We start from the raw sequence: 27,153 nt of genomic DNA on the forward strand, positions 1-27,153 counted from the left end.
CGATGTTTTGGAAACATCCGAGTGCCTCACAGAAGAGGCGTTCGTTGCGCAGATACGTGCTGTCAGTCAGGTAGTGATTTCCCAGGAGGCTTAATGCATGATACAGTCCCTCAGGGACATCATTTTCGCCAAGGACCTTTCGCCACTTTCGCTCAGCTAGGTGAAGCACTTATAGATGTTCTTGGAAAAGATGTGTGCCAGCTTCGCATGCAGCAGACAAAGCTAAGTGACTATGGCTTCTTTTCTGCAAATAATTAGTAGCATGACGTTGCTTGTATGCGAATATACTAAAATGTTTTGAGATTTGTATCATCTTTTTTTTTTCGGAACCCACTTATTGTACACATCTCCTGAGCGTGTTCTATTGTGTTGTGGAATCACAAGAGTCAGCCATGTAATGTTTGTTCCAATGATGATATTTTCATTTCTCATGCTCATTTCTCTATTTTCTTTTCCGCTCCTTTCCTTTGTTTCTTCTGTGCACCACGGCAAAGGCATCATGCTGTTTGTGGGCACTTATACAAATAAATAAAGAAAGAAAGAAAATAAATAACTAAACAAACAAATAAACAAAATAAATAAAAAATAAAAAATAAATAAAAATAAATAGATAGATAGATACATAAATAAAAAAATAACAATTACCGGTTATATAACTAGAGACCAGAACTTTAGCCTAATTTCCCGTCGAGTCCGTATTAAGCCTATTTAACATATTACAGTTAAACCTCGATGTAACGAAGTTCGTAAAATTTGTAATTTACTTCATTACATTGAAATTTCGCTACATTGAAATTCGCAGTTAAAATGAAGTGTTAACCGCATGAAGCGGTTCCTGCAAACGAAAATGTGGCGATCGTTGTCCATGAAACTTGTCCATGCCTAGTTGTCCATGAAACTTGGTTACATTGAAATTTCGGCAGACGGGACTTCGTTACACAGAGGGTGAAAATACTTTACGTTACAAAAAATTCTGTGGTTCGTTACATCGAGGGTTTCGTTACATTGAAGTTCGTTAGATTCAGGTTTTACCGTAAAAGCATGAACAAAAACAAAGGAAAGGGGAGCATTTTAAGCAATAGTTTATTGTGCCTACAAGTGCCTATTTCGATTATATGGGATTTTTGGTGCCTGTTTTGACTGTATAGGCCTAAATGGACTTTTTAGTGTGTAAAAATGCCTTTTTGTGTTATACATGCCTCTCTTGGTTTTTCGACTCAATTTTCTGGAAGGACTGTTCTCGCTTCAGATACCCACAACTGGGTGCTTGTCGCACGCCATTTGTGACAAAAATGCGTGAGCGTGCCAAACACGTCGAGAAACGCAAACTGTGCTCAAGCCGCCACATCGTGCAAGCCGTCAGCCCTTGCTGCCCCTCGGAAAAGAGCGAAAAACTACTACAAAAACACTCGCTGGTGATATTAACAGCTTTGCAGTTGACAAAAGCATTGCAGCCCAAATTATTTACACGACGCTAGAACATGAATTGGCATATTCGTGTGCTTGTTTCGCACTCTTAGCAGAAAGAATTTCCACAGCTGAGAGCTTAGGCGCCCCTTTAACTAAAGGCCTGTTCACACTTGCGACAAAAGCAACCAAAAGTGACGAAAGCGACGCGATTGCTGTCGCTTTTGTTGCCTGGCATCACTTTCGTCCCACAACGAGAGCGATGGGTCACGAACTTCTGTCGCCGCCATCGCACTTGACGCAGAAGATCCTTAGGAGGCGGGAGCTCCTGACATCATATCTTGCAAGAGCATCTGGATACTGAACTGAGATTTAATTAGGCTCCAACCAATACAATGCAAAAAGGCAAAAAACCCGACGTTTCGAAGCCGGCTCGGCTTCTTCTTCAGGGGTGACAGTGGCCACGCTGCAGCTCCATCTTATAGTCTCACATTTGCTGGCCTCGCACAAAGCCCCTCGCTGCGGCACGTAATCCGTGTGTGTACACCGAGGGGAGAGTGCCAAGCGAGCGATTAACATTCCCAGGTGTGCGTTGAATATGCCACGATTCGAGGAAAAGCCGCCTCCTCCAGTTCGTTTCCCTTTCGAGGATGGCCGTTCCGGAAAAGTAAATTTTGTGGTCGGCCATTTCACAGTGTTCGGCGACTGCGCTGCGAACTCTATTCTGCTTCCGGACGTCGTTCTTGTGTTGCCTAATCCTCTCCGGCAGGTTTTTGGTTTCACCGATGTACGAGGCGTTGCACCCCGCGCACGGAATGCGGTAGACGACCCCGGGTGCCTTCTCTATTGTCGTCCGGTCTTTGGGGCGAGGGATTAAGCGGCCTATAGTTGTCGAAGGCTTGTGCGCTATGTGTACTCCTACCCCTTTGAAAATGCGGGCCAAGGCCTCGCTCGTTCCGGGGATATACGGCACCGGCACGCGTTTCAGGGGTCCGGCGGTTGAAGTTCTTGAAGAGTTTGTCACCCTCTTCTGCTCTTTGCGGCGGGTTACGGAGTGAATGAACTTTTTCGGGTAGCCGTTTTTCTTGAGGTCCGCAAATACACGGCTTACTTCTTTCTTACGTTCTGATTCGGACGAGCAAATTGCATCAGCTCTGTTAATTAGAGACGACACAACTGAGGCTTTGTGGTTAGCAGGGTGGGCCGAATTAAAATGAAGGTAGCGGCCGCTGTGCGTCGGCTTCCTGTGAACGGAGAACACCAGGCCCCTGCCTCCTCTTGTCACTTGGGCGTCAAGAAAGGGAATGGAGCCGTCTCGTTCACATTCAACCGTGAACTGGATGGCGGGGTGAACGGAATTTAGGCGTTTTTTCAGGCTGTCAACTGCGGAGGTCTTCACTATGCAGAAGCAGTCGTCTACATACCGAAGAAAAAGTTTAGGTTGCGGTCGGAAGGAGCTCAGAGCCTTCCCTTCCACGTGTTCCATCGTCAAGTTAGCCATTGTTACAGAGATGGCGGCTCCCATTGCGGTTCCAGTTTGTTGTTTGAAAATTTGTCCATTATGCGAAAAATATGTGCTGGCCAAGCAGAACTCCAGTAGGCGGCATATCTCATCAGCAGTGAGCGGCGTCCTTTCTTCTAGGGTTGCGTCATTCTCGAGGGCAGTTCGGGCCGCGGATACAGCCAGCGGTACAGGAACACTAGTGAACAATGACACGACGTCGAACGAGACCAGGCTCTCGTCTTCGTCAATGCACACCTGTGACGCAAGTTGCACGAAGTGGCTGGAGTTGCGTACATGAGTCGCCGTCTTCCCGGCGAGGGGGGCGAGGATGCGGTGCAAGAAATTTGAAAGCGCTCGGCACGGGGATGATGTGAAGTCTACGATCGGGCGAAGGGGGATGCCAGGTTTGTGGATCTTCGGTAATCCGTAGAAACTTGGTGCGGAGCCGTTTCGACAGATCAAGCGAAGGTATAGAATTTTTTGTTCCGGGTGGTTCTTGAAAATCGCCGCGAGTAACTTGTTCAGCTGCGTCTGCGTTTGGTTTGTAGGATCCCTCTTTAACTTCGTATACGCGTTTCCATCCAAGAGAGCCGAAACCTTCCGGTCGTAGTCCTGGCGGTCTAACACCACCGTCGAGTTGCCCTTGTTGGCCGGTAGTATGACAATGCTTTCGTCTTTTCGAAGTTCCTGGAGTGCTCGGTTTTCCTCTGCGGTCAAATTTTTTCCCATTTTAAGCGGCAATTTCGATAGGAGGCCAATCGATTTAAGTCTTATTTCATCTCGGGCGTGCGGCTGTACTTGTTGAACGGCTTCCTCCACCGCATAGTCGAATCCCGCTACAACAAAATTGACGGGACACGCGAAAAAATTTCGTTGAAGCGGAAATTCGTTGAGGCGAAATCTGCCCCAACACACCTCGGAAGGGCAAGAAAATAGCCCCATATATTATCCTAATCATTGACAGCATAATGCAATGTTTAGAAAAAGGGTTGATGCACAATTGCGCTGTGCTTATTTGGATAAGAAACGTACAAATGGTTAACTGTCTTTGCCTGCACGTATAGAGCGCATTATGGGAGGGGGCGGTTGAAGAAATGCAGTCGCAAAACATATTACTGCACAACAAGGCTTATCTACCGACCTTATTACTAGCACTGCTTGGCTGTCGGAAGCCCCACGTCTCGCTCGTGGCAGGCAGGAGAGGTGCCACTATCTTATCCTCCATGGAAGCCCCCCATCGCCAGCGCGCGCTCGTGTCTACACTGGTTCAAGACTAAACAAGAACATTATTTCTGCATTTGACTTTGAAGAATTGTAGAAGGAAAACTGCAATGACAGCTGCTCACAACGCATACATGATGACGACGCGCCCGCAGCAGAGCACATTCGCGCGATTTCAACTGGATACGGATTGGCTGTAGCTCCAGCTTGGCGAACCGGGCCCAGTGGGCCTGCGCCTCATGTAAAGACGGCCAGCCACATCGTTATCACCAGCAGACAATGGCGTCCACCTATGAGCTTGTTTTTGTTTTGGGTGGTGGTGTGAGCGTGCGGCCCACGTTTTCGGAGAAACTAAGCGCCTTGAATGTGTAAAAAGTTGCAGATAGCTAGCGTTATGCCTATTTTATTGTGAAACAAATGTTCAAACCAAGCCACGATGAGTGAAAATTTCATAAAAGCGAAAGCAAGCCAAACAGATGGTTCGTTGTGACAAGGACTTTGTTGCATTGACTTCTATGGCTAGCTGACGAGGAATTTGAAATATTTCGTTGAAGCGGACTTCGTTGTAGAGGAATTAGACTGTATGAATTGATCCTACATGTGCTTGAACTACAGTATTTGTTGCCTATATTTGCCTAAATGGCACTCTTCAATGTCTATTAAAGGCGCCTAAAACCTTGATTTTTCATACCTAAAGTTCCGGTCTCCAGTTATAATGATTGGATTTCCTTGGCACTTGGATGTTGTTATAAGTGGACTGGACTGTAATCCACATACAACAGTCTTTGATGTATGAAAGACCAAAGTTCACACTCTTGGGGCTCACGCATGCAGTGCAGCCGTTTCTCGATTTCAGACTGCGCATTTCGGATCGTCTTCACGAAGAAAAGTGACGTTTCCCCATCACTGGTGACAGAAAATCCTTCCCACACGATGTCAAACTCCCAACAACGACACGCAAGGCAACACCAGTTTATGACCCATGCCCCTCCCACGCGGTAAAAAGTGTGAAAAAATAACAGGGACGCAAGAAGGAACCCTTACACAGCATGGGCGCTAGTCTTCCTTCTCGTGCCCCCCTTTTTTTTTTTCCACACTTTGTCCCGTGCTGAAGTTCCATCACCAACTATCCCAAACTTCTGCGTGGAATAGCCCCCTTCCAGTGAAAAACAGTGTCTGTCTTACCGCGCTCGAAGGTGGCCCAGGCGTCCATGGGGAGCAGCTGGTTCAGTCCACCCTGGGTGAGGAAGGCCCGGTAGGCGGTCCCGTTGGATACCATGGCGTTGGCAGGCACCCAGTCGTGGTTGCCCAGGGTGGGCACGACCGTGGCATCGTGGCGACGCGCCCTCCGCCACAGCAGCTCCATGATCCAGCGTGTCTGATTGTACAGGTTGGCCCACGTGACGCCTTCCACATGGGGCATGTTGTCTCTGCAGGGGGAACCGGGCACGGAAGGAGCACCGGAGAAGAATATCACTTCGCATGGCCAGGGTAATGGTGGGCATTCCTTGCATGGTGTCACAATATCCCTCCCCCTCCCTTCCATGCCTCTCAAACGCCCCCAACTCCTTCGGAAATGCTTATTAATGAACAGGAATAGGAACTGTGGGTATAGAAAAATAACTTCATTTTCACACACACACACAAAAAAGCAACAGGAATCTCAAGAAGAGGCCTGCTTCCCATGTGCTCGCTTAAAGGGGCCATGCAGACAAAACATAAGTTTGGTTCATTCAAAAGATTGCCTCATTAGAACCATGCTGACACCACTTGTAACGCCGACTTCACTCCAAAAAGCTCTATAATTAGGAAAAAAGGGAATGGCCATGCGACCCACTAGCTCATTTCCCACAACAGAACATATGACGTCAGATGCACAGCCGTGCAATTGGCTGAGGCAGACAAAATCTAACGCAACTTACGCAAGGCTTATGAGCTTGTAGAATGAGCTGTTTTTGCCTAAGTGTAATGCATAATCATTTTATAGCAGTAACAATAATGGATTGAACAATGACCGCTACGAAAATTCACGTAAACATAGAAGTCTTGATGCACACTGCTGTTGGTGCTGGGCACACTATGGTTGTTTAAGCTGCACAGCAATAGGCCTCCCGCGCTGGAGTTTTGGCGACATGCAGCGCCCCTAGTGGCCGACGCCTCTGGGTAGTACAAAAGCAGACGACCCTCGCCGCCCTCCATTCGTTTTCAATTACTCGGCAGAGTGAAACTTGGTTGTACCTAGTTTAATCGCTTTGTGGCGCGTTTAAATGACTGCATACTGTATGAAAAAGCCCTTCAAGTAGTTGTAGAGGCTAAACAAAATAATATCCACTCAAACAAGCCGATTTATCGGCTTTCTTTTCAGCGAGCTGTCGCGGTCGTCGCGGCTTGGGACAGTATCACCAGGTTGGGTGGTCTAACTTCCTGACGACGATTACCGTTCTTTCTTCTTGCATGCAGTCGACAAAGGGAAGTTCACGAGTAGCATAAACACGGAGCACTGCTCATCCTATAGCCTGAGGTAACTGCAAAAGGTTGTTCAGCGGGAGCATGCAAGCAAACCCAATTTGCGCAGCCGACTCAGCTGACACTGCTGGCCTGGCACCGCCATGAAAACGAGTGGAAATTTTGCTTTGTATTTTCGCAAACTAAATGATCCTTGCATAACGTTTTACGCCGCACGATTTACGAACAGCACAGTACATGTATACTAGCGAGTAGGTGAGACATTGCGTCAAATAAACAAATTAAGCGCTATTAAAGGGCGCAAAACAATCAACAAATCGCACGCCCGCTGCCTGCAGAAATGTGTGCTTCTATATTTGCATAACATAACATAACACAGCCGCATACACGGCCCGGGGCCCCAAATATTTACATGCGATTATCATTGACTCTGTTGTTTATCTTCGTCGCTAACAATCTGAACGCCGACACGCCAGTTTTGTCCTCAAATGGAGTTAGACAGCGAGACAAGAACAGAAAATTGGTCGCTTCCAGTTGAATTGTCCCCCATTTTCACACTTCGCCAGATTATTGCCAAGTATTATTGGCGATTCGCTGAATTTTTTCACTTTTTGACGCACGCCACGTCAGAGGATGGTTCTTCAAGTTCGAGGCTACCCTCTGGCTACTGGTCCCCCCACGTCGCCATGTCGGTGTGCCGCTGGCCGGGTATATGGCGGGGAACCTCCGGGTCACCACTTGTAGGAAGCAGACTCGGTAGGGTGCGGTGGCCTCCTACATTTTAATGGAGAGAGCATAGCACCGGCCAGGAGTGGGAGCGGTGCAGACATGCGGCCGCCCAGGCGCGCGGTCGTGTTCGATCTCCTGGCGCGTGGCACTGGTGACGCAGCCAGTGCGGTCCACCAATGGTGACCGTGGTGCGTGGCCCTCATGGAGGAAGAAAATGTTAGGAGGGAGCATGACGTCAGGCGGCACAGCTTTGGCAAGCCAACCTCCTCTGACGCCGCATTCTCCTCTCCTCGGGCTCCTCCCGCGCAATGCATTATGGAAAAAGCACTACTCTCAGGCCCGCGGTAGCATTTAGTGGCTCCGGCTGGCTGCCAGTGGAGATGGAGGCGAGCGCCGTCGCCGAAGGCGCCGTACAAGATTGTTCGCCAGCGTTGCGCTCCAAGCTTCGTATCGTGGAAGTACTGCCGCTGTCGCTGTTCAAAGCAAGGCGAGACTTCGATCACCTTATTACGAAGCACCCTCACGAGCTGCAAGCCGAATTTCACTTCTGACGTTCGATCGCTCGAACGCGCCGCCGTAAACATTCACAAGCATGGAGCGGCCTGTTACAGCTGCGCGGTGTTTGCCAGGTGTGCTGTGACGATTGCGTTTGGCATTCTGCTGAGTTATCGCGCGTAACGAGTGTCGTGTTGGCGGGGAGGTGGTGAGACTAGCTTTGGTTTCGCGCGCGCTTTTGCATACGTGCGCCTTTCCGGTGCTCCGGCGTGATGGTACGTTTTTATCTACTTCAGTGCACTGGAAAACAAAGGGTTCAGAACCCTTATGTTGGGTGTGACCACCTCGCGTCGCAAGCAGTACTCCGGCTGTTTGTCCGCTGAGGACCGCTCGATCGGTGCGATACGTATATGAAAAACAAAAAAACAAAAAAAAATACGAATGCTAGATTACGCCTGGGAGGGACCTTGCTGAATTGTGGACTGACTGCGCCTTTCCAATAAATGGTTAAAGAAACGGTTGAGATGGTTGATCTTTTCAACTTTGCCTGAGCGGCAAAGTTGAAAAGATCATTTCCACTTCTGCACGGCGGCACACAACTCTCCGACTGCGGCGTGAACTTCGACGGGTCCGAAAGCTCAGTAAACAAAGATGTTTTCTGCCTCTCCCGTCCGACCACTTTGCCCGCACGATCAGGCCGCTGCGCGTTTCGGGTTGCAGGCAGAGCTGCGCGCAACGACTCGTCGCCGAAACTCGAATACGCGGACGGCCCGGCAACCAAACGGATAGACGCACGCACGCAGCGTCGGCGAAGGGCCACATGAGACGCAAAGAACTACCGCTTGCCTGTCACGTGAATAGAACACCTCCCATCAGTCTTTCCTTTTTATTTTTTATGACTAGGCTTCACGATTGTCACGTGACGCTCCCTCCTAAACTTTTCTTTCCTCCATGGTGGCCCTCCTCACCTGGCCAGGCACAGCTGATGGTGATTGTGGCGCTCATGATGAAGATGGCGATGGTGTCGCTACAGTATAAAACAAACTTGTATTTTGCCTGCATGGCCCCTTTAAACTCGTAAAATTCCCACACACAAAGATTGCGTGTACCGTATTTATTCGAATATAGTTCGACCTTTTTTTTCCGAAAATGTGCTTAAAAATTGAGGGTCGACCTATAATCGTGACCGAAGAACCTCGACCTATAGTCGTGATCAAAAATGGCGGGCGCAACGAGCGATCCGTTTCTCCGTCGCGCCCGGCGCTCCTCAATTTGAGGCGGCAGCGCGGAGCATCTAGAACAAAGACAGGCAAGAAAATAAAGGAAAAAATAACAAAACAATCAGCGTAAGAAAACCACCCACAGTCACTGCCGGCTATCGCGCATTACCTGCGGCCGAACCGGACACGAGCGAGCTTACGTACTGGCTAGAGAGCCAGATTGGCTTGGCTTGGTGTCTTTGGCTTGGCTAGGTGACTTTCGCCACCTAGCGTAACCACCTCGTGAACGGAACGGCGTTGCCTGCTTCGCTCGCTGTCTCTACCTGTCTCTACTATCTCCCGTTCTCCGTTTCATGCGCTTTCTTTGTGTTTGCTTCGTTGTGATTTCCGCACACAACGTTTTTCTCGTGCGCATTTCGCGATGTCACGTCGGACTTTAAGCGGCGGGTGATCCTGTTTGCTGAGAACTTGAACAACTGCGCCGCTCAGCGAGAGTTAGTCGTTAATGAAAAGCTGATCAGGGGATGGCGGAAACAGCGGGACGAACTTTTTGCTTGTAGGGGACTGCGTCGTGCGTTTCGTGGTGGGAGGCACAATGCTCTCGAGAAAAAACTCCGGCTGCACGTGGAAGAGAAGCGTGCGAAAGGACACCGAGTGTCCTGCGAAGATATTCAGACCAAAGCTCAACAGTTAGCGCTGCGAGGCGGGATTGGCCGTTCAGCCTTCAAAGCCAGTCGGGGGCGGGGGTGGGTAATGAACTGCGGCGCAAGTTCCGACGACGACGCATTGTGTGGCTCCGACCAGTGAGGTGACCGCGTTGTAAATAAATGGGAGTTTTAAAAAGTTTCCTCAAGTTTTTTTCTTAAAAGTATGGGTCGACCTATAATCGAATATATTATTTTTTTTTTCGGCGACTTCAATTTTTAGGGGGTCGACCTATATTCGTGCTCGACCTATTTTCGAATAAATACGGTAATTAGTATCACTTTCCAGCTCACACCTATTCAAATCGATCTTAGTTTATCGACGCTTTCAAGTTCAAATTTTGACACTGTTCCATTCGAATTTGGCACTTTCCGATTGGGCTCTAACAGCTGGTGCCATCCACTGAGTAGTAGAAACACTTACATCCTACTTGGTTTTGTTTTTCCGTGCAACGCCAATTTTCTAAAGCACCGCCGGAGTCATGTGACGGGCGCTCTGAAGATACGGCAATGGTGTCGACATTGCAGGCGACCATGTTGTGGGAGCGCTGCATTTCTAGATTTGGACAAGACTACACGCGAATTTTTGCACGATATTAGCAGCACTGACTTCTAGGACAACTTTTATTCACTGGATTTTAGTATGGAAAGCGAAAGTGCATAAAACCAGCCAGGAACCTGACAACCCTGTTCAACACAAGCCCCCAAAAATGCAGAAGCATCGAAACTGTAGATTGTGCTATGAACAAAGAACAGTGGAGCAGAAAACCAATGTTTTCTGCGATGTACGTTCAGCCAACCTAGGTTTCACAAGTTCAAGGAACTGCTTTCCCCAGTAGCACGGAACCCACCAGAGCTAATTTTTTTTATTTTTTGTAAGTCAAGAAACTTTACAGTTAGGCATTTCATATCTGCACGCATTGTACCCTGCTAGTATGTGTACAAAATGTATATTTTCAATTTTTTGTGTGTAGCAACATTGACGTTTTTGCATATTTTTTTTGTGTTTGTCACAAACTTTTTCTGTACAGCTGTTTTTCCTTTCTCTTCCACATAAATATCTTGTTTGAAACAATTACCATTGCAAAGGAAATTGCCCTTCCACGTTTCAATACCCTACACTCATAGTACACATATTTTTTTTTGCGACTGGGGAAAAAATTATTTGCTAGACAGACTACCTGAAATCACTGCTCTTCCCGTGGGCAGGAGTGTTAAAGGCTGGGATACTTTTTGTTTTAGAGTTCTTTTGCATTTGTTTGAGAGCAAATGACGCTTTGTTTGTTTAGCAACGAATAATTAAAGCTGGCAGTTTGCCCCTTGTTTCGCTTTCATTTTTTCGTTACGCAAAGGATCGCATCACCAACGTAAAGAGGAAGCACCCACTTATTCAAGCAAGTGTGGTGCTGACACCTAGGAGAAAGAGTAGAAAATACCCATGTGATTCCTCGGCACGGTGGCTGACAGCCAGACTGGTCGTGTAAATGACTGCACCAGTAATTTCACGACCTTTGCTAAGGTGTTCGTAAATAAAGGCCTGATAGGAAAAGAAGATCACAGCTCTTGCGACCACTGGTGTAAATGTGCTGACTACACGTGTATAAAAATGCAACATTCAAGCAAAATGGATACTGAAGCAAACCTTACCACCAGTTGTAGCATCAGAACCTGCTTAAATGATGTTAAGTGATGAACCGATTGATTGATTGTTGGGTTTAACGCGCCGACGCAACGCAGGCGATGAGGCGCGCCGTAGTGGAGGGCTCCGGATTAATTTTGACCACCTGGGGATCTTTATCGTGCGCCGAAATCTCGTACACACGGGCGTTTTTGCTTTTCGCCTCTATCAGCAAAGCGGCCGCCGCGGCCGGGAATCGAACCCATGACCTCGTGCTCAGCAGCACAACGCCTTAGCCACTGAGCCACCGCGGCGGGTTGTTAAGTGATGAAGCTCGTGAGGTGCTTGATGTTATAAAAATTATACCATCAAGCGCTTAGACTTGCACAGCATGCAAACTTGCGTCAACACAATATATTCCACATGGAAATGTCGTTTCAGTTCATGCACATGCCTACAGAGGAAGCCTGAATGCCCAGGGTCGTCGTTACTGGCAGCAATCACAAACAGCTGCTCACCCCGTCCACAGTACAAAGTCCACCACCGGCTTGAACTGCTCCATGGCTCGGACGGCCGACTGGGCAAGCAGCTTGGGAGCATCGCACAGGAAGTCCCCATACACTCCGATATAGTCCGGGCCAGTCTCGCCGGCACGGAGGTGGCAGGACAGCTCGCGGCTTCCTCGCGACGAGTAGTTCTTGTCCACGTGGAAGTCAGTCACATGCCAGAAGTAGCCTGCGACAAAGAGGGTAGGCACGGAAAATCCTCCCGTGTGTGTTGACCAAATGATCACAAAGACCTGCACCATACACTGTTTGAAGCAGCAGCCCCGAAAAACTGCGAGCACCGAAAACTTGCCATTAGGCAGACCACAAGTAATTCTGAATGGAATCTAAGAAACACATCGAGTACGAAATTGTTCACCAGCCCTTTCAATTACATTAACAATAAATTTTATGAATATACAGATTATGACTTTGCACTTGGCAGTAAAAAGTTCTTCTAAAAATGTGGCATCACGGCACACACTTGGTGCCTTACTAAACAAATGGAAAGAAAACTTAGCTCGGCTCAACAGCCCCTGGGAAGTAACGTTCAGAGACAGGAAGCAAGCTTCCTGGATCAGGGAACAAACTCGAGTAGAACATATCATAGTCCAAATTAAAAAAGAAAAAAAAAAAGAAGAAAATGGACCTAGGGTGGCTTTGCAGTGAGACAAACTTGTAACCAGTGGACCACCCAGGTAACAAGGAGGCTTCTTGGTCTGTTTTATTTGTCCATTCAGAGCAGTTCTGAACAGCTCCAAGCAGCACTGTATTTTATTTCCCCACAGAATTTCTATGGCTTGTGGGCTAATGTACAGGATAGTAGAGGACCCCGGCTAGCTTCGCTAGAGAAGGCTACGCGCCGTACACTACCCCTGCGGAATCCAAAGACTCACGCACAGGTTCGGGTACTCACATGCGGTAGACAGGCTCCGGCAATCCAAAGTGAGGCTTTATTGCCTGGCAGATACACGGCATATACCAGGCAACACGACTATCACTTGCGGGGAGACAGTGGCTCCTGTCGCTCGCTCAAGCCGCGGGACTCGGACCTCGATATCACGGCCGCGGGAGCAGGGGAGGCATCCCGTGTGACTGATCAGGGCCGAATCGAATCTTTCAGCAGAGTCTGTGGAGCCAACTGGGTTCACCGTCATCGGGGCATTCGGAGTAGGCACTGCCAAGCCAACCGATTCCAACGAAATCGCCCAGTCGACTCCCGGCGGAATGCGCGCTCGTCCCGCAGGTAAGCTCCAGGGAAGAAAGGAGGCCTTCCCCTGGCCGAGGAGAGGGTGACGCGAAGGAAGGAGACAAACTGGTCCTCCTTCCCCCGCACCCTTGCACACTTGTTCGCGGCGAGCCGGTTCGGTGTGCCGCATGGGGTCACGAAGTGGTATCGACTGACGCAACTTGTTTTAGTGTTCACAGTGAATGCATGCTTTCTCTTCCTCTTCGAAACACACATCTCAAATGAGGTCTGAGGGAGTGCTTCTCTCTTTTAAGGCAGTGGTACATCAAACAGCCTACAAGATGAACCAGCCATGTGAGCGGGCAAATTCTTTCATGGACTGTTGTTCAGTCATTTGGTCCAAATGTGTGAAAGCACACCCTTACTTTTACCAAATGCAAAAACACGCGGCTTCAAGCCAAGTAACATGCCCACTAAACTTGTGAAATGTTGCCCGTTGCCATCACTGAATGCACTCCAGCGATGGAAGTCCACCTGTCATGGCCTGTAATGGTGAAATGCTATGTGCCATTGGCGGATCCAGAGGGGGGCCCGAATGTCCTGACCCCCCCCAACCTTTAATTTTTGAATCTGTGCCCCCCAAGATGACCCCTCAGGTCGTACAAAAAGTCTAGTTGATAATTTTGTTCTGTTTCTTGTATCTTTTTGTTTTCCGAAATTTCGGTGAAAAAAAAAGGCTACTATCTTCCTCATCATCATCATCATTACCACCATCATTGTCATCATTACCCCTGAGCGAAGATGGGGCCCTAATCTTGACTGCACGAATTCGCAGGCAATTTGCCATGTTTTTTTGCGTAAGCACAACGTAAGCAATCAGTGACGTGAAGCACCTATAGCTATGACGACCTGCAGTGTAATTTGACGCTTCACTCATAAATATCGCAACCAATTAAGGTATCAAATATTGCGCATAGAAGATATAAAAACACTTGGCACGTACTATAAAAATTGAGACCGTAGCTGAGGCTGGCAAGAGAAACACATTTCTGCAGGTCAAAATTGGCGTCAACACCACAAAGCGATCGAGTAACGTTGATCCAAAGGCGACCAAAAAGCAGATGTTGAGCTAAAGAACATCAAACAATTTTTTACCTTATCTATTTATTTCTTTCAATCACTTTTAGTAAAATAGTTGGGCTCTCTGCTTCAATGCAAGCTTTGTTGCGTTATCACCTTCCCTGCCGCCACCGCCGCCACGCCATCGTCTGCTGCTATGTTACAAGTTTATGGCGTGATCACAGAAAAAGACGGCCGTGACCATCGCTTCTATGACACATAAGAGCAGCGAAGCGCTCTGCCTGGTAACCGCGGAGCACACCGATGTCGCCGATTCACTCATTCGTCAAGCTCGACTTCAATAAGCACTGTAATAAACAAAAGAGGCACTTTTCTTTGTTATTTTTCTCTTGAGTTTGATCATGTGACCCAGCAGCTTACTAGGAAGAGTGTGGACAAATGCCATGCATTGGGTTCTCTTTTTCATGCAGAGGCTTGTACTGCCCTCTTATGTTGTGGTTGCGCCAAACAAAAAATTTTTATTTTATTGCCAAAAACATACAAGCAAACTCCAGCAGGTTATTTGTATGCTCTCTGATTGCTGACTTGGAAACAGTCGAAACTATTAGTTCTTTCGGTAGAAAACATGCTTTAAACAGTGCGTCATGCGAAACTGCGCCTGCTGCAAATTCGCGGATATTTCGCGCGCCGAAAGCCGGGGCAATTTTTTGCCCTATTTTGCGACAAAAGCAGCCGCCATTTTCAAGCTGTTACGTAGCATTACGTCACTTTTACGCAGGCTGAAGTTGCCAATGCATAACGTGATCATTCCTGTCAACTGTTTAAATTACGTCATGCCTTCTCAGCCAATCGCAGAGAGGCCGTGTATTACAGGCATTATTGTTGTTGAATAGCAAAGACAGACCTACAAAGTAATGTCTGGCGCTCTTAGTCTGGTTTTTCATTGCTGGCCAAGAATTATGCTCTTTCAGTAAAGATAAATAAGGCAAACTTTAGAACTCGTGCCCGTATACGTCATCAAACGTCAAAATGACGACAGCACACACAATTACTTTGTCAACTGGGGCAAGCACGTGACGAAAACTGAAAGCCAATCAGAAAAGACTTCCGGCAAATTGCTGAATTCCCCGGGAATTTGTGCAGTCGAGAATAGGGCCCTTGGCCCCAACCTCAGAAAAAACCTGGATCTGCCCCCTGCTATGTACAATCATGCTCGATAAAAATAGGTGTGACAGTATGCCGAAGAGCAATTACTGATCTAACACCATAGTAATATGAGGATCTTCAATGGCTCATGCTAAGGGTAATGGTTTATATTCTTGTCAACAAATTTTTTTTTTATATATTCTTGATTCTGCTCGGCAAATTTGAACATGTAATTCAACCCGTAACAATGGCAGTTGCGGTAGTGGCACTTAATTGACCAACAGCCCTCTTCCTTTCTAAAGATGAGAACAGCAGATAATGTTACAAATTTCTCATACTTCTTGTGTCCGAGAATGAGAGCTGGAGTTGTTATCGGTACGAATTGAAACAATGGGCAGTTGATCGGTGCTGTGCTCATTTCCTGTTAGTTGGGTGCTTGGTTGGCATTTCTTAGAAGACGAAGAAGTCGAAAGCGCTGATACCCGAGCCAGAAATCACCATATCATGATACAAAGTGATTAGTTCCAGATTGCAACTTTACAAACATCAATGTATTTATTAATTCCTTTGGTTCCCAGCGTAGCCTGGTGGCCAGCGAAGGCCAGGGTATCCCGGACTAGAGGAAACCCCCCAGGCATCAACCCCTAAAGCTCGCCTTCATAAGTTTACACATCCTCCTTTGGTTCGTTTTCTACAACGGCGTCGAAAATTGCGGCAATCAGCTCCTCGTTTCCGCGCACTTGCTATGCAGTGATGCTATGATTTTAAAAGGCCGAAACCATTTATTTTCTGCTTGAGAGAGAGTAAGAGAGAAAGAAAATTCACGTGTCTTTCATGCGTCAAGGTTCAAGCTTCGGCGCTCACTTGTTTGCCAATTTTGTGTATAGTTACCTACCAATCCTCACACCATTTTCACTTTCGCTATGGTTAGCCAAGTACGCCTGTCCAAAGTTCACACGTCGACCCTATTAAGCCGAGCTCCTTGACCCGTGTCAAGGAGCTCGGTTTGTCTGTTCGTCCTCGGACGCTAACTTTTCTTCGCTGACTGCAATATTTGCTTCTTGCGCACAACCAACCAATGTCGTGCGCATATAAAACGTTAGTTAATACTATAGACTCAAATCCCGTCCAGCGAAAGGTCATACTGCCGTTATAATGAAATTCAGCCGTTATACTAGAGGTGTTTGATCAACGTTCCCGACGTTAAATCCCTTCAGGAGATGACAAAGCAACACCAGATCTCGTGGTTCGAGCCCAAGGTGACAGGAAGTAACCAAGTTACAATTTCTAATCTACACGTACGTACGCACCGATATCGTCTTGGGAACTTGTGACGGACACAGTGGACGTAAACCGAACCAACGCGACGCAAAAGAGTAGCAGCAACACTACTCTGATTGCCATTGTGCTTGCCAGTGCATTGACGACCAGCCGCCGAAGTTGACTTGTTTGTCGGCTGGCGACAATCTTGGCCATCCGCCAACTTTCAGTGTGTGTGTTCAGTACGCGTTTCAGCAGCACTGGCGGCACCACGCAGCGCGAACGTCGCGCACTCCCCGCGAAACCTTCGTGGGTTTTTTCAACAGCTGGCGACAACCGTTTATTCTCTTTATTCACATTAATCTGGCTTCTGGCTAAATTTATTTATTCTTTATTTATTTCGAGTACATAAAGTTACTCTATTTGTCATTTCGGACTGCTCGGAACTCTGGTCGGAACTTCGGAACTGACATCCGTATAGGGGGAGAAATGGCTGGAAACGCTGATTGGTCAATGTGTGTGACGTCATTAAAATATGCATGACGTCATTATTTTTTTGGCGCTAGATTTGTTTGTTTAGTTGTTGTTTCTCCCCAGAAATTTTTCCCTAGTCTTCGGTAAAGCGCTAGAATGCCTCCCTAGTCTGCCTAGTCCCCGCGCTTGGCCAAAATGGCGGAAAGCTCTTGCTCTTCAAACGGGCTTCTTTGTGTTGAGATTGCAGAAGTTAGCTACTGAAGGGAAAATGTGTTAAAGACATATTTCAGGCAAGAAGAATCTGGTTATTCATCATGGTGTGGTGTGTTGAGTTTCAGCACACTGCAGATGCCACTGCCCGCAGTAAAAAAGGTGAGGCATCCATGTGCACTGTTATTAGTGCTCGGTTATTTTTATTTTGGCCTTCTTGTTTACTTTAAACATTCCTTTTACGTGAACTTTTTGGGTCCGGTTGTTTTTCTTTTGCAGAAGGTGCACGCTCCACGTGCGTCATTCCATCAACTCAGTGTTCAGGGGAAAAAAAAGGGAGATAAAACAAGTTTTGACGACAGATTTGTTCGTGGAGCGATCGCATTGTATTCCATATTTTTCCTGCGTGGCGTGTGCAGGTATTGTTGCGCCTGTGCACTGAAATGACGACCGTCCCTGTGGAAATGACGATCACCCCCTTTGTCCACCCTGTTCAGAGCCTCAACCTTAGCAGCAAGGCGTACTTTCTAATAACATTTCGAGACCGCTTCCAACATTCCCCAAATAATAAGCTTAAGCGCTTGCCTATCGTGAAATTCCTGATAGCAGATTGAAATGTTGTGTTGACATGGACAGTGCATGCTTTAACGGCGGCGTGAATCACGAAAAATGGGTTTAGATTGCGATGTGGTGTGGCTACGCAGCGCAAGTGTGAAGGCCCGTTCGCACTTGCGACTGGAGCGATAAAAGCGACGCGATTGCTGTCCGCGGCGACAAAAATTGGTCGAGACCAAACGAACAAGGAAAGCGGCAGAAATCTCGTCGCTTCTACCGCTCCAGTCGCAAGTGCACTTGCGACTGGAAAGAAACATATGTAGGTCATGTAATTGTCCTGTATTTCCCATGAAATACTCTGTGTTTGATGCCTAATAAAATAAGCTGTATCCAAAAGCTGAACCTAATCGGCGGGGGCTTACAGCGAATGTATGACACGCTTCTATTTTTGTGCGCCTTCGGAAAACCCTGTTGCAGTAGACGATTACTTGTGGCTTCGCCGGAATGTTTTTTTGTTGTTTTACTCACAGAGCCTGCCTGATAGTACATCTACCAGGTGGTAAGTGCGAGGCTCCTACAAAATAAGGCAAGAGCAACTCGCAAGCCTTGCCTAATTACCTGGCATAGCACAAAACTTGATATGGCTGTGGCTATTCTCATTGCATCCGTGATAATCCCTTGTATAAATTTTTCGCGGCAGTTGTTTCTCGTTAGCCGACTGGGACCGCATGACAACCTGCCAGTAAATTTCTTTTGAACCCACTGTTCCGGCATCCGTGAAAATTCCTTTTTAAAATTTCAGTCGGCTCCCGTTTGCTGTCTACAGAGATGTTTTTTCCACCAGCAAGACAGATAGATCTGCGCTGCTTTATGCACAAGCGATAAAACTATATTTTTCAATGGAGCCAGGCATACATCGCATTTTGTGATAATGTGCTCAGGCAAGCCAAACAACAATGTGCATAGTGAAACTAGTAAGGCTTGAGCCTGGAGATTAGCTATGTTATGGCTAGCAAGAAATGAGCAACCACGGGTAAATGTAACAAAAACGTTTTCAAGGAGGGACTTGCAATAATTTATGTGCACGCCGCCATTATTGCTGCTCACGAACTTCATGCCCCCATGGATGCAGCACTAACGTATCTGGTAATACTTCAGGGTCTTGGGCATCTTGCTGTCAATCTTTACATCACGCTTTTTCACTCCTGTGATAGTTCTAGTGTCTCTCTTCCAAAGCTGCACGTGGTTTGCAGCGCGGTATGCAGACATTTTTGCCATGAGCTCATCAAATGTGGCAACCAATGGAAAGTACCTCGTGGCCAGTTTCCTTCATTCCTTGCGATGGAGCACGTTGGTTTTGGCATCAGTCCTTAATTGAGGTGGTGTGGTGGAGCAATGAACGAGTGCTGGTGGATGCGCAGCTACTGCAGAGGAGGCCTCCCCCTTTGGCGCGCTGCAGCCAGTCAATGTGGCCCAGGGCCTGCTGCTCTACCGCCATCCCGATTGTCCACACCCCCGCCTTGGCCAGCGACTTGTGGCACTGTGAGCTCCAAAGCAAGCACAGGCGCCTTTGCGGTAGTCACCCTCCAACTGCCACCAATTTGGTTTCGGCAAGGTGACCAGCGGCAGCGCACACATCAGCAGCCCTACAGCCAAAGGCTGTCTGTTGGGAGCAGCCACAGTCTTGGGCGGCCACCTTACTCACAGCCGAGGTGGCCATCCGGTCCTGGCACGGAGCTGCTTGGCGGCCTGGCAGAAGCCATCTCGGTGGTCCAGCATGAGCCCCAGGTAGCGCACCCTGGTCTTCCACCCGAGCTGCTCGCTGTCGATTTGCAGGCATGTGACCCTGCAGCAGGCCTGGGTGTCCCAGTGAACAAGCATCGCCTCCATCTCGGTGCCCGACAGCTGCAGGCTGACATTGGCGAGCTTGGCCCGCACTGCATCCGGGGGTGCCTGCAGCTGCAGAACGACGCCTCGGCAGCCCGCCATGGGGCCTAGTGCCTACAGGGCCGCGGCGGCGGCGTACACAGACAGGTACACCCTGTGCGCCCTTCTACTGATAGTTCCACTGATAGTGCCACTGTGACCATGTTGAAGAGTAAGGGGCTGACGACTGTGCCCTACAGGGTGCCCACATCCACTGGTTGAGGCACCGACAGGGCGTTGCCTACCTGCCTTTGTGCCATGAGGCCCGTCACGAACGCCTCGACGGAGCCCCGCAGCTTGTCCGCAATGCCGGCCTCCTTTATGGCCAGGGAGATGACAGGGTGCTGGAGGTTGTTGAAGGCACCCTTTGTTCCCCTCCCCCCCCCCCCTTTCCCTGATAGAAAAAAAAGCGCGGAAGTTTGCAAGCGCCCTTAACCCTTTGAGGGTCGAATTTTTTTTAAAAGAACTTTCCCTGGTGGTCAAATTAGTTTATTGCGGATTTGGAATGGACAAAATGTCTAAAGTCATGATTAAATGGTAAAAAATTATCAGGAACAGTATTTTGGGGTCAGCATCACTTAGAACTGAAAAATGTTAAATAGTATTTCACAGTGTGGTATTCCTTGAAACACGGGTCTATGCACAGTGCCTTATCGAAGTCTGCACACATACAGCGCATGTCCGAAAATGAGCTGTCTTCTTCCGAAGAAGGGCTGTCTTCCGATTCAGACTCGGTGAAAGGAGTAAACTCAGAGTCAGAAGAGTCATCGCGGTCGGTGTCATCAGAGCGGGCAGTTCGTTGGGCCATATCGCCGCTTTGCCGTGCATCTGAAGAACTCGAAGGCAACCCAGTAAACGAGGAGAGCGAGAATAACTCATGCGCGCCGGTGATAAACAAGCTAATAGCAGCGCCAATATAGATAGAAATCAACTTCCGCCGCCCCCACAATGGAGTCTCCGATTAGGTTACTTCAGTTTCAAGCAAGGAGGGCAAGAATACCTAGTGAGTATGGGTAATAAACAAGATAAGAGCAGCGCCAATATAGATCGAAATCAACTTCCGCCGCCCCTGATAGTGAGCGTCGATGCGATCACGTGGCGAAACTGAAACCACAAAACGCGTAACACGTACATACGCCGTAACGCGCCGAAGCCAGAGAGTTCTGTTTTTCACCGCAAGAAGGTAGCACAATCAAATTTCAAACACTTCTTGTAAGTCCCAGGAGGTGGCAGCACCTCCCAGGGAGCATGCATCGTTAATATGGTGCGAAATTTCAAACGGATGCTCGAAATCGTACCCGTACGGCAGAGACCTTGCGGGACGGAAAACCGCCGCGGTACACGTACGGCAAAAACCCTCAAAGGGTTAAAGGCTATGAAGATAAAATACATGTTTGGTTCATTAAAAAGACTGCCTTGTCTCGATAACAATGATATCAGTCTTACAGTAAACTTCAAAGGAATTATCGATATATTAAATTAAACATTTGAAGCAATGGCGTATCCCCGCCCACTTTCCGGCGGTGATTTCACTATGACAGCACAGGATCTTGTTGGATGATTGGTGCCCAACGACCTAAGTCATCGCCAAGGAACATGATTGCGCGATTTTAGAGGGGCCTTCATTGATCTTATCACGCGCAAGAACAGCGCTGTTAAGGGCGAAAATTACATGAACCTGGCAATATTAGTCCACATGCAAAGCGGAATAATTCAGCCATCGGCATTTGTTAAGTCATGCCAGTTTAAATTTGCGCTTCTGTTTTGAGTCTCATCGGGGCGGAGAACATTTCTGCACAACCCAAATGTAGAGTCTGCTGTAATGAGCTTGGTGTTCTCAAATGGTTTGCATTCCTAGCGGTCACGTTTTCAATGCTTCGTGCATAAATGCCCTATAATCTGCCTGAAGGCGTGTACTATCAAGTTATACCTTTTCTGGAGCAGCCACCCCCTTTAGTTACCACTCCCAGATGAGGTAGAGCAAGTCACTGCAAAGTTCGCCATTCACTGCTGTATCGAACTTTATATTTAGCAAGAAAAAATAATAACGCAAATACGGCGATGTCTGACCATACTCTTGCGGGTAGGCATGTTCTGTGCAAGCTGAGCAAAATATTGCTACGTTTTGAATTTTGTCTTGAGATCTGATGAAAGAGTTATAATGCGGTCCTACCATTTTGGTTTCAAACTTTAATGAAAGGACATACTTTTTTAGCTGACGCGTGCGCTGCCATTTTTCAGCCGAGTACACACTGCCGGTTTTAAAGCTAAACGATAAACAAAGTATTTGCAGTTCATGAGCATGGGTGGCTCTGGAATGTATAGGGCGCACAGAAGTTTTGTAGTTTTCGTTGCAGACGCGGGAAATGAAAATTATGTTTGAAATCTTCTTGGTCCACCAGAAAACGAAAGATTGGGCAGCTGTGCAGAGCCAGCATGACCTTCGGGCACGGTGCGATGCCCGAAACAAGTCAGCATTTTGTTTCCCGGAGTGCACCAAGAAAACATGCGTATTGGCATGGCCCCGTATACAGAAAGACCAAAGACTACCATGCTTTAGCATGAAGCGGACAGTAATGACGCAGTTAAACTATTTCCTTCGTTGACAGCGACCGTGATGTTCAAACTAAAGCATGGTTTCAGGCTACGACAGGATAGATTGGCTAAAAATTGCAAAGTTGTTTACCGTGATAATTCCTTGGTTATTTCGGTTACTCAAGAAATGCTGACGATTGCTCAAAATGTGCTTCATGCAACATTTTAGAATGTATCAGTTGTGGATCCGGGAAGAATCACATTGGCGCGCACCCGTATGTGTGTGTGTGTGTGCGCGCGTGGGGGGGGGGGGCGTGAGGGGAGGAGGCTGGCAGAGGTGTGCTGGTGCTCTTGAGAGGGCCTGTTGTATGTGGCCGTTTATTTAATTAGGAAATTCTGTTGTCATGCACGACTGATTGAGCCTTGAAAGAACGATAGTCCTGCGCCCACAGAACTTCAAAGAAGGCGAGGAAGCGTTAAAGGAAAATTCTACCAGAAAGGCACCCTCCCTACCCGAGCGATGGGAGATGTTATGTCCAGCCCCGACCTGTCGACGCAGCAAGAGCTCGCGTCCAGGGGCCAGGAGCTATTGAACTCATATGGGACTTGTGAATAGGGTTCCACCCCGTCTGACGCCTGCGAGCGTCACCTGAAATGGGCTCAGCGAAAGTTGTTTCTCTCTCTCTCTCTCTTCTTTGCCACCAGTACGAAAGTCCTTCACTTGCGCTGCGCACACTGCTATGGTTTTAAAATTGGGTGTAGCAGTGGATTGCAGCCAGAACAAATATATATTTCATTCTTCATGTACTGATGCTACGCTGTCCCGATACACTCTGAGTAATCCTCTCCAACTTCGTGCATAATAAAATATTTGGGCCTTTACAGGAGTTGAATTTACATTTTCCCTCATTAAAAGTCACCTATCCGCTCCACCGTGGGTGCTTTCAATTACCAATTCAAACGCAAATACTGCATTCGGAATAAAACAAGATAGACATTTTTTAGCTCGGAGACACAAGGTACTGTGGCATCGTGTAAATATTACGAAGTGAATATTTAAATATCAAAGAATGCATAATTGATCTGCACCGCACAACTTAACGTACAATGCAACCTCCATCGTCAAAAGACATCAGTGATCATGTAAGCATTAGTTACTGGAAGAAACTTACTATTCGATATCGCCGTTGTGACTCCGGCCCCTGAATATACACTGCTCTGGGCAGCCGCCGTCCAGGGAAAAAGCGGTCGTGGACGCAACGGAGGTGCTTTAGTTGTGATAGAGGTCGAATATGGCCATCTGATCGTTGTTACTGTCGCGACGCCGTCTGCCTGTGGCAGGGCTGGTGACCGTCGTGCCTTCACATTTAGGATAAAGTCTGGAGCTGGCTCGGGGAGCCGCAGCACGCCCTTTTTGTCGACCCGCTGTTTTGCAGTTATCTAGGTTAGGGGAGAATACCGCCGAACAAATCTGCCTAATCGCGGGGGTGAAATTGACTGTCGCAACATCGCCGTCGGAAGGGGACAACACTCAGTGCGCGCAATCTGAGCCCACTCCAACAAAACCCTCCGGGCCTTGACAGAAACGTGAAAAAGGAAGAATGAAGGGCTGACGCGAGGAAGAGGGGCGTACCTTGCGGTGTGTCTCAATCGCAAAGGCCCTCTGCCCGCGCACGGCATTCATTCAGCTAAACTGCACGTTTCACCCATTACGTAGCCCATCGCATTCTTCAGTTACCTTGCATGAGTCTTGAATGTGTGCCCACGGCCGTTTGATCTCCCCCTTTCTAGGAGATGGAGCGGCCGTGATCAGCCACTGCCGCTTGCACATTGTTCTGCTTAACATACAAAGATCGTCTGTTCCCTTTCGGGCCTGCATTGTACCAGTCTTCAACCATCAATGGCCGGCGGTCCCTCTTTTTTTCCGCCGCGAGTTAGTGCGGACCGTGGTGCAGACCACTCCATGCTTTCCCGGACGAGTCAATCTCCTCTGCTGAGAACAACTCAGCCGGCCAATTATTCTCGGTCTTGCCGCATGTCTCGCACAAAGGGATACAACGCATGCCTTTGGCGTCCCGTGCGCTGAGCTTACCCGAAGGCGCCGTCGCTTTTGGGGCTGCACCCCTCCGAAATCATCCCTCAGCGGTTCGCACCCCTCAGGCGCTTCGTTTTGTCACGGCCGGACTCGGCTCCCTTCCATGCGAAGGGTAGACATGCACTTTCGTGGCATTTTTGTAGCATTTCGTGGAAAGTGCCATTAGTGGCACTTTCGAAAAATATGCCGCTTTGTTCACACGCGACGTACCAGGCATACAGGCAGCATGGCGATGGCCGGAAAAATTTCAGGGGGGGGGGGCTGAAGCCCGGTCAGCTCTCCTCCCCCCCCTGGCTACGTCACTGCATCAAGTAGCACGAGGGCTGCCACCTGCCTGGTTGTCTGGGTGTGCTCTAGCTCTGTCATTACGTTGGCAATGGAGTTCATCGCAGCCTGGTGCTGCCGGAAGCCTGTGAGCTGCTCTGAGATGTACATGTACTCCTTGGTTCTCCAATTTCGTGTGCCTGCTGCCAAAAACTTTTGCCCTTGCAACAGCACTACGATTGGACTTGGCTTATCCACATCAAGTTGGTTTTTATCATTCTGAGTGCTTCCCGGAGTAACTTCTTGCACAAGAAGTTATTACAGTAAATCCCACCTTGAAAGCTTTTTTATTGTATGGCTTTACGTGTGGTTGCTCATATTTTACTAGCTGTAGCATAGCCAACCGTAACATATCCAGAGGGGTGAGCTGGGCGAGTTGGTATGTGTCATCTTAACAACAGCACGAAAAAGACTGGGACGAACGAAGCAGACAAGTCGAGTGATGATTCACAACTAGTTTTTTGTGGAATGTGCACTAAACATAAACGTTGGCATCAACAGAAGAAAAGAGATGGAACACATTCCACTCGAACGTACTTTCTTGCCCTTTTCCCCCCGCCCCCCTCACATGACAAACACTGGTAAAACCTTTTACTTGACACACATGATACTTCAGCTATGGACCACTGCCGAGCTGATAACAGAGTTGAGGAACATCAAGTTCAATGCCGCACTTGTGTTTGGTGGCATGTACTGGTTAAGAAGGCGAACTCTGTCACAAAGTACTGGCGATGTAACACAATCGCCTCCCAGTTTTCAAATGTTACACGCTTCGATTATCTCTCGGCCTGTCTGCCTGGCACGTCTGGAAAGAAGTACACAAATGGGTCCCACCGTTGGTGTGCATTGTATACACGACTACCGAGCTCTTCTTACAGAAGGTGTTCTATGGGTCCACAATAGTACTGCATGAAACCTGCCCTGTTTCAGTGCCTTTTGTAGCAAAATGCCTTAGCAACCCATGCTGTTTCCTTGTCAATGAATGATAAGCTTGTCATTACAGAACACTTGTGGGTACCCTGTATTTTGTTTCCTTTCAACATTACAGGTTTGCAGCATGACGGGAAGGAGTGCAGAGACGCCTATGCTGCGGTTGCTGGCGTTGTGCAAACAAGGGTACAATGAACTATTGCCTGCAAGACTGCAAGAGGATGGCACTGCCTAAAGTTATTCTTTGTTAGAGTATAAATAAATTTCAAGGTCTGAACCCAATACCCATGTACCCTCAATAATAAAGTGTGTCCACATCTTTTGACAGCTGTGTCTGTTTACTTTTCATGCAAACCTGCGACCACTGAATATGTAGCCATGCATGCAAGCAAAAAAGAAAAATACACTGAAAATGACTGACTAAAAGACGCATCCCGTTCCCATCAGGTGCAATTTTCAGTGCACTACCACTTCTAAACGTGCTGACTTCTGTTAATCATTTCAGTTTGCACCATGCTATAAATGGCTGATGATACATGTGTTTAAGCGAAGTCCTGGGAACAAATAGAATTCTTTTATTCAATTTACAATTTCCTGTCGGCCTGAGTGGAAAAAAAAATGCAAACCAACTGATTGGTTAGCAAAAAACCTGCGGTGTCCTTGGACGTATCCAACTGAAGAATGGTGTGCCACAAATGGAAAACTTCAAACAGAATTTTTTGCTTTTGAACACTGAATAGCATTATTGACAAATGGATTAAGTGAAAGTAACTTAAAACCTCGGCAGCAAAAATACGAACCTATTTTAGGAAAGATTGTCAACACATGGTCAGAAGTAGAGTTCATCGAAGAGTACAATTTCCCAGCATCCACTATGGCATTCCCTGTAGCCATTTCTAGTTTCAGCGTGTAAAACTACCTTGGCTTTTTTATCCAAAGATGGCAATCACATTTTTGCACACAATGGAAAGTTCATACTTGCATATGAAATGAGTGAGTATATATACTGTTCTCTTCATGCCTGACCCGAAGAAAAGTGCAATTTGCTTGACTTCAAAGTAGGGGCTTTAGTCTAAAATATCCTGATGAGTGGAAGCTGAATTGTCACACAATTATAGTTTAGTGCAGCGTCGCAGAAGAGTTTAGGTTGTCGAGAAAAATTAGAAGCTCATCACTGCTGACTGAGGGCCATCTTTCAGGGAAACTTACACAAATATGAGCTTCGTATCGTCTAAAGTCGCACTAGTGTTTTCCTAGTTTCGCTATGCTGCTGCATTCTTCAGAAATAGCACTTCCCTGCAGAAACGTCTTGCTGTCATTGAGAATACCCCCATGATGGTGGTTATGGCCATCCTAAGAGATTGTAAGAATTTTTAAAGGAAACTCTGCGGCGTACCATTTTCTTAGGGACTTTACAAGGCAAATTATAAATTATGCCTAGCTTCTATATCAAGCAAATGCGTACTCGGAATATGTACAGATGCTGTGAGTAGCCGTAGTGGGAAATGTATGCAAATAAA

At 47.6% G+C, this 27,153-nt stretch overlaps 2 protein-coding genes across 5 annotated transcripts in view; one reads left to right on the forward strand and one right to left on the reverse strand.

The window, feature by feature from the left end:
• The window catches only part of LOC144159409 (acid sphingomyelinase-like phosphodiesterase 3b), a 30,667-nt gene extending 13,828 nt beyond the window's left edge, over positions 1-16,839 (reverse strand). Inside the window, exons 1-3 of the mRNA XM_077690880.1 lie at positions 16,635-16,839; positions 11,883-12,099; positions 5,318-5,562 (exon numbers count right to left, since the gene is read on the reverse strand). Coding sequence (XP_077547006.1) covers positions 5,318-5,562; positions 11,883-12,099; positions 16,635-16,800 — 628 coding nt within the window. The 5' untranslated portion in view covers positions 16,801-16,839. The remainder of the gene's footprint in view (positions 1-5,317; positions 5,563-11,882; positions 12,100-16,634) is intronic.
• Positions 16,840-17,352: 513 nt separating this feature from the next.
• On the forward strand, positions 17,353-25,960 carry LOC144159411 (uncharacterized). Of its 4 annotated transcripts, XR_013320292.1 has the most exons (4): positions 17,359-17,430; positions 19,245-19,398; positions 19,660-19,857; positions 25,752-25,960. XR_013320292.1 is itself a non-coding variant. In XM_077690882.1 (3 exons), exons 1-2 carry the CDS (start codon positions 17,373-17,375, stop codon positions 19,819-19,821), a joined length of 597 nt encoding a protein of 198 aa, XP_077547008.1. In that variant the 5' UTR covers positions 17,353-17,372; the 3' UTR covers positions 19,822-19,857; positions 25,752-25,960. The 4 variants fall into 4 exon arrangements, 2 of the variants coding, with proteins under 2 accessions (XP_077547008.1, XP_077547009.1); XM_077690882.1 differs by having other exon boundaries at positions 17,353-17,430; positions 19,283-19,857; XM_077690883.1 differs by lacking the exon at positions 19,245-19,398 and having other exon boundaries at positions 17,354-17,430.
• Positions 25,961-27,153: the final 1,193 nt, after the last annotated feature.

This window comes from Haemaphysalis longicornis, unplaced genomic scaffold (genome assembly GCF_048455015.1).
Source record: "Haemaphysalis longicornis isolate Haplotype H1 unplaced genomic scaffold, Haemaphysalis longicornis Haplotype H1 scaffold_10, whole genome shotgun sequence".
Lineage (NCBI taxonomy): Eukaryota > Metazoa > Arthropoda > Arachnida > Ixodida > Ixodidae > Haemaphysalis > Haemaphysalis longicornis.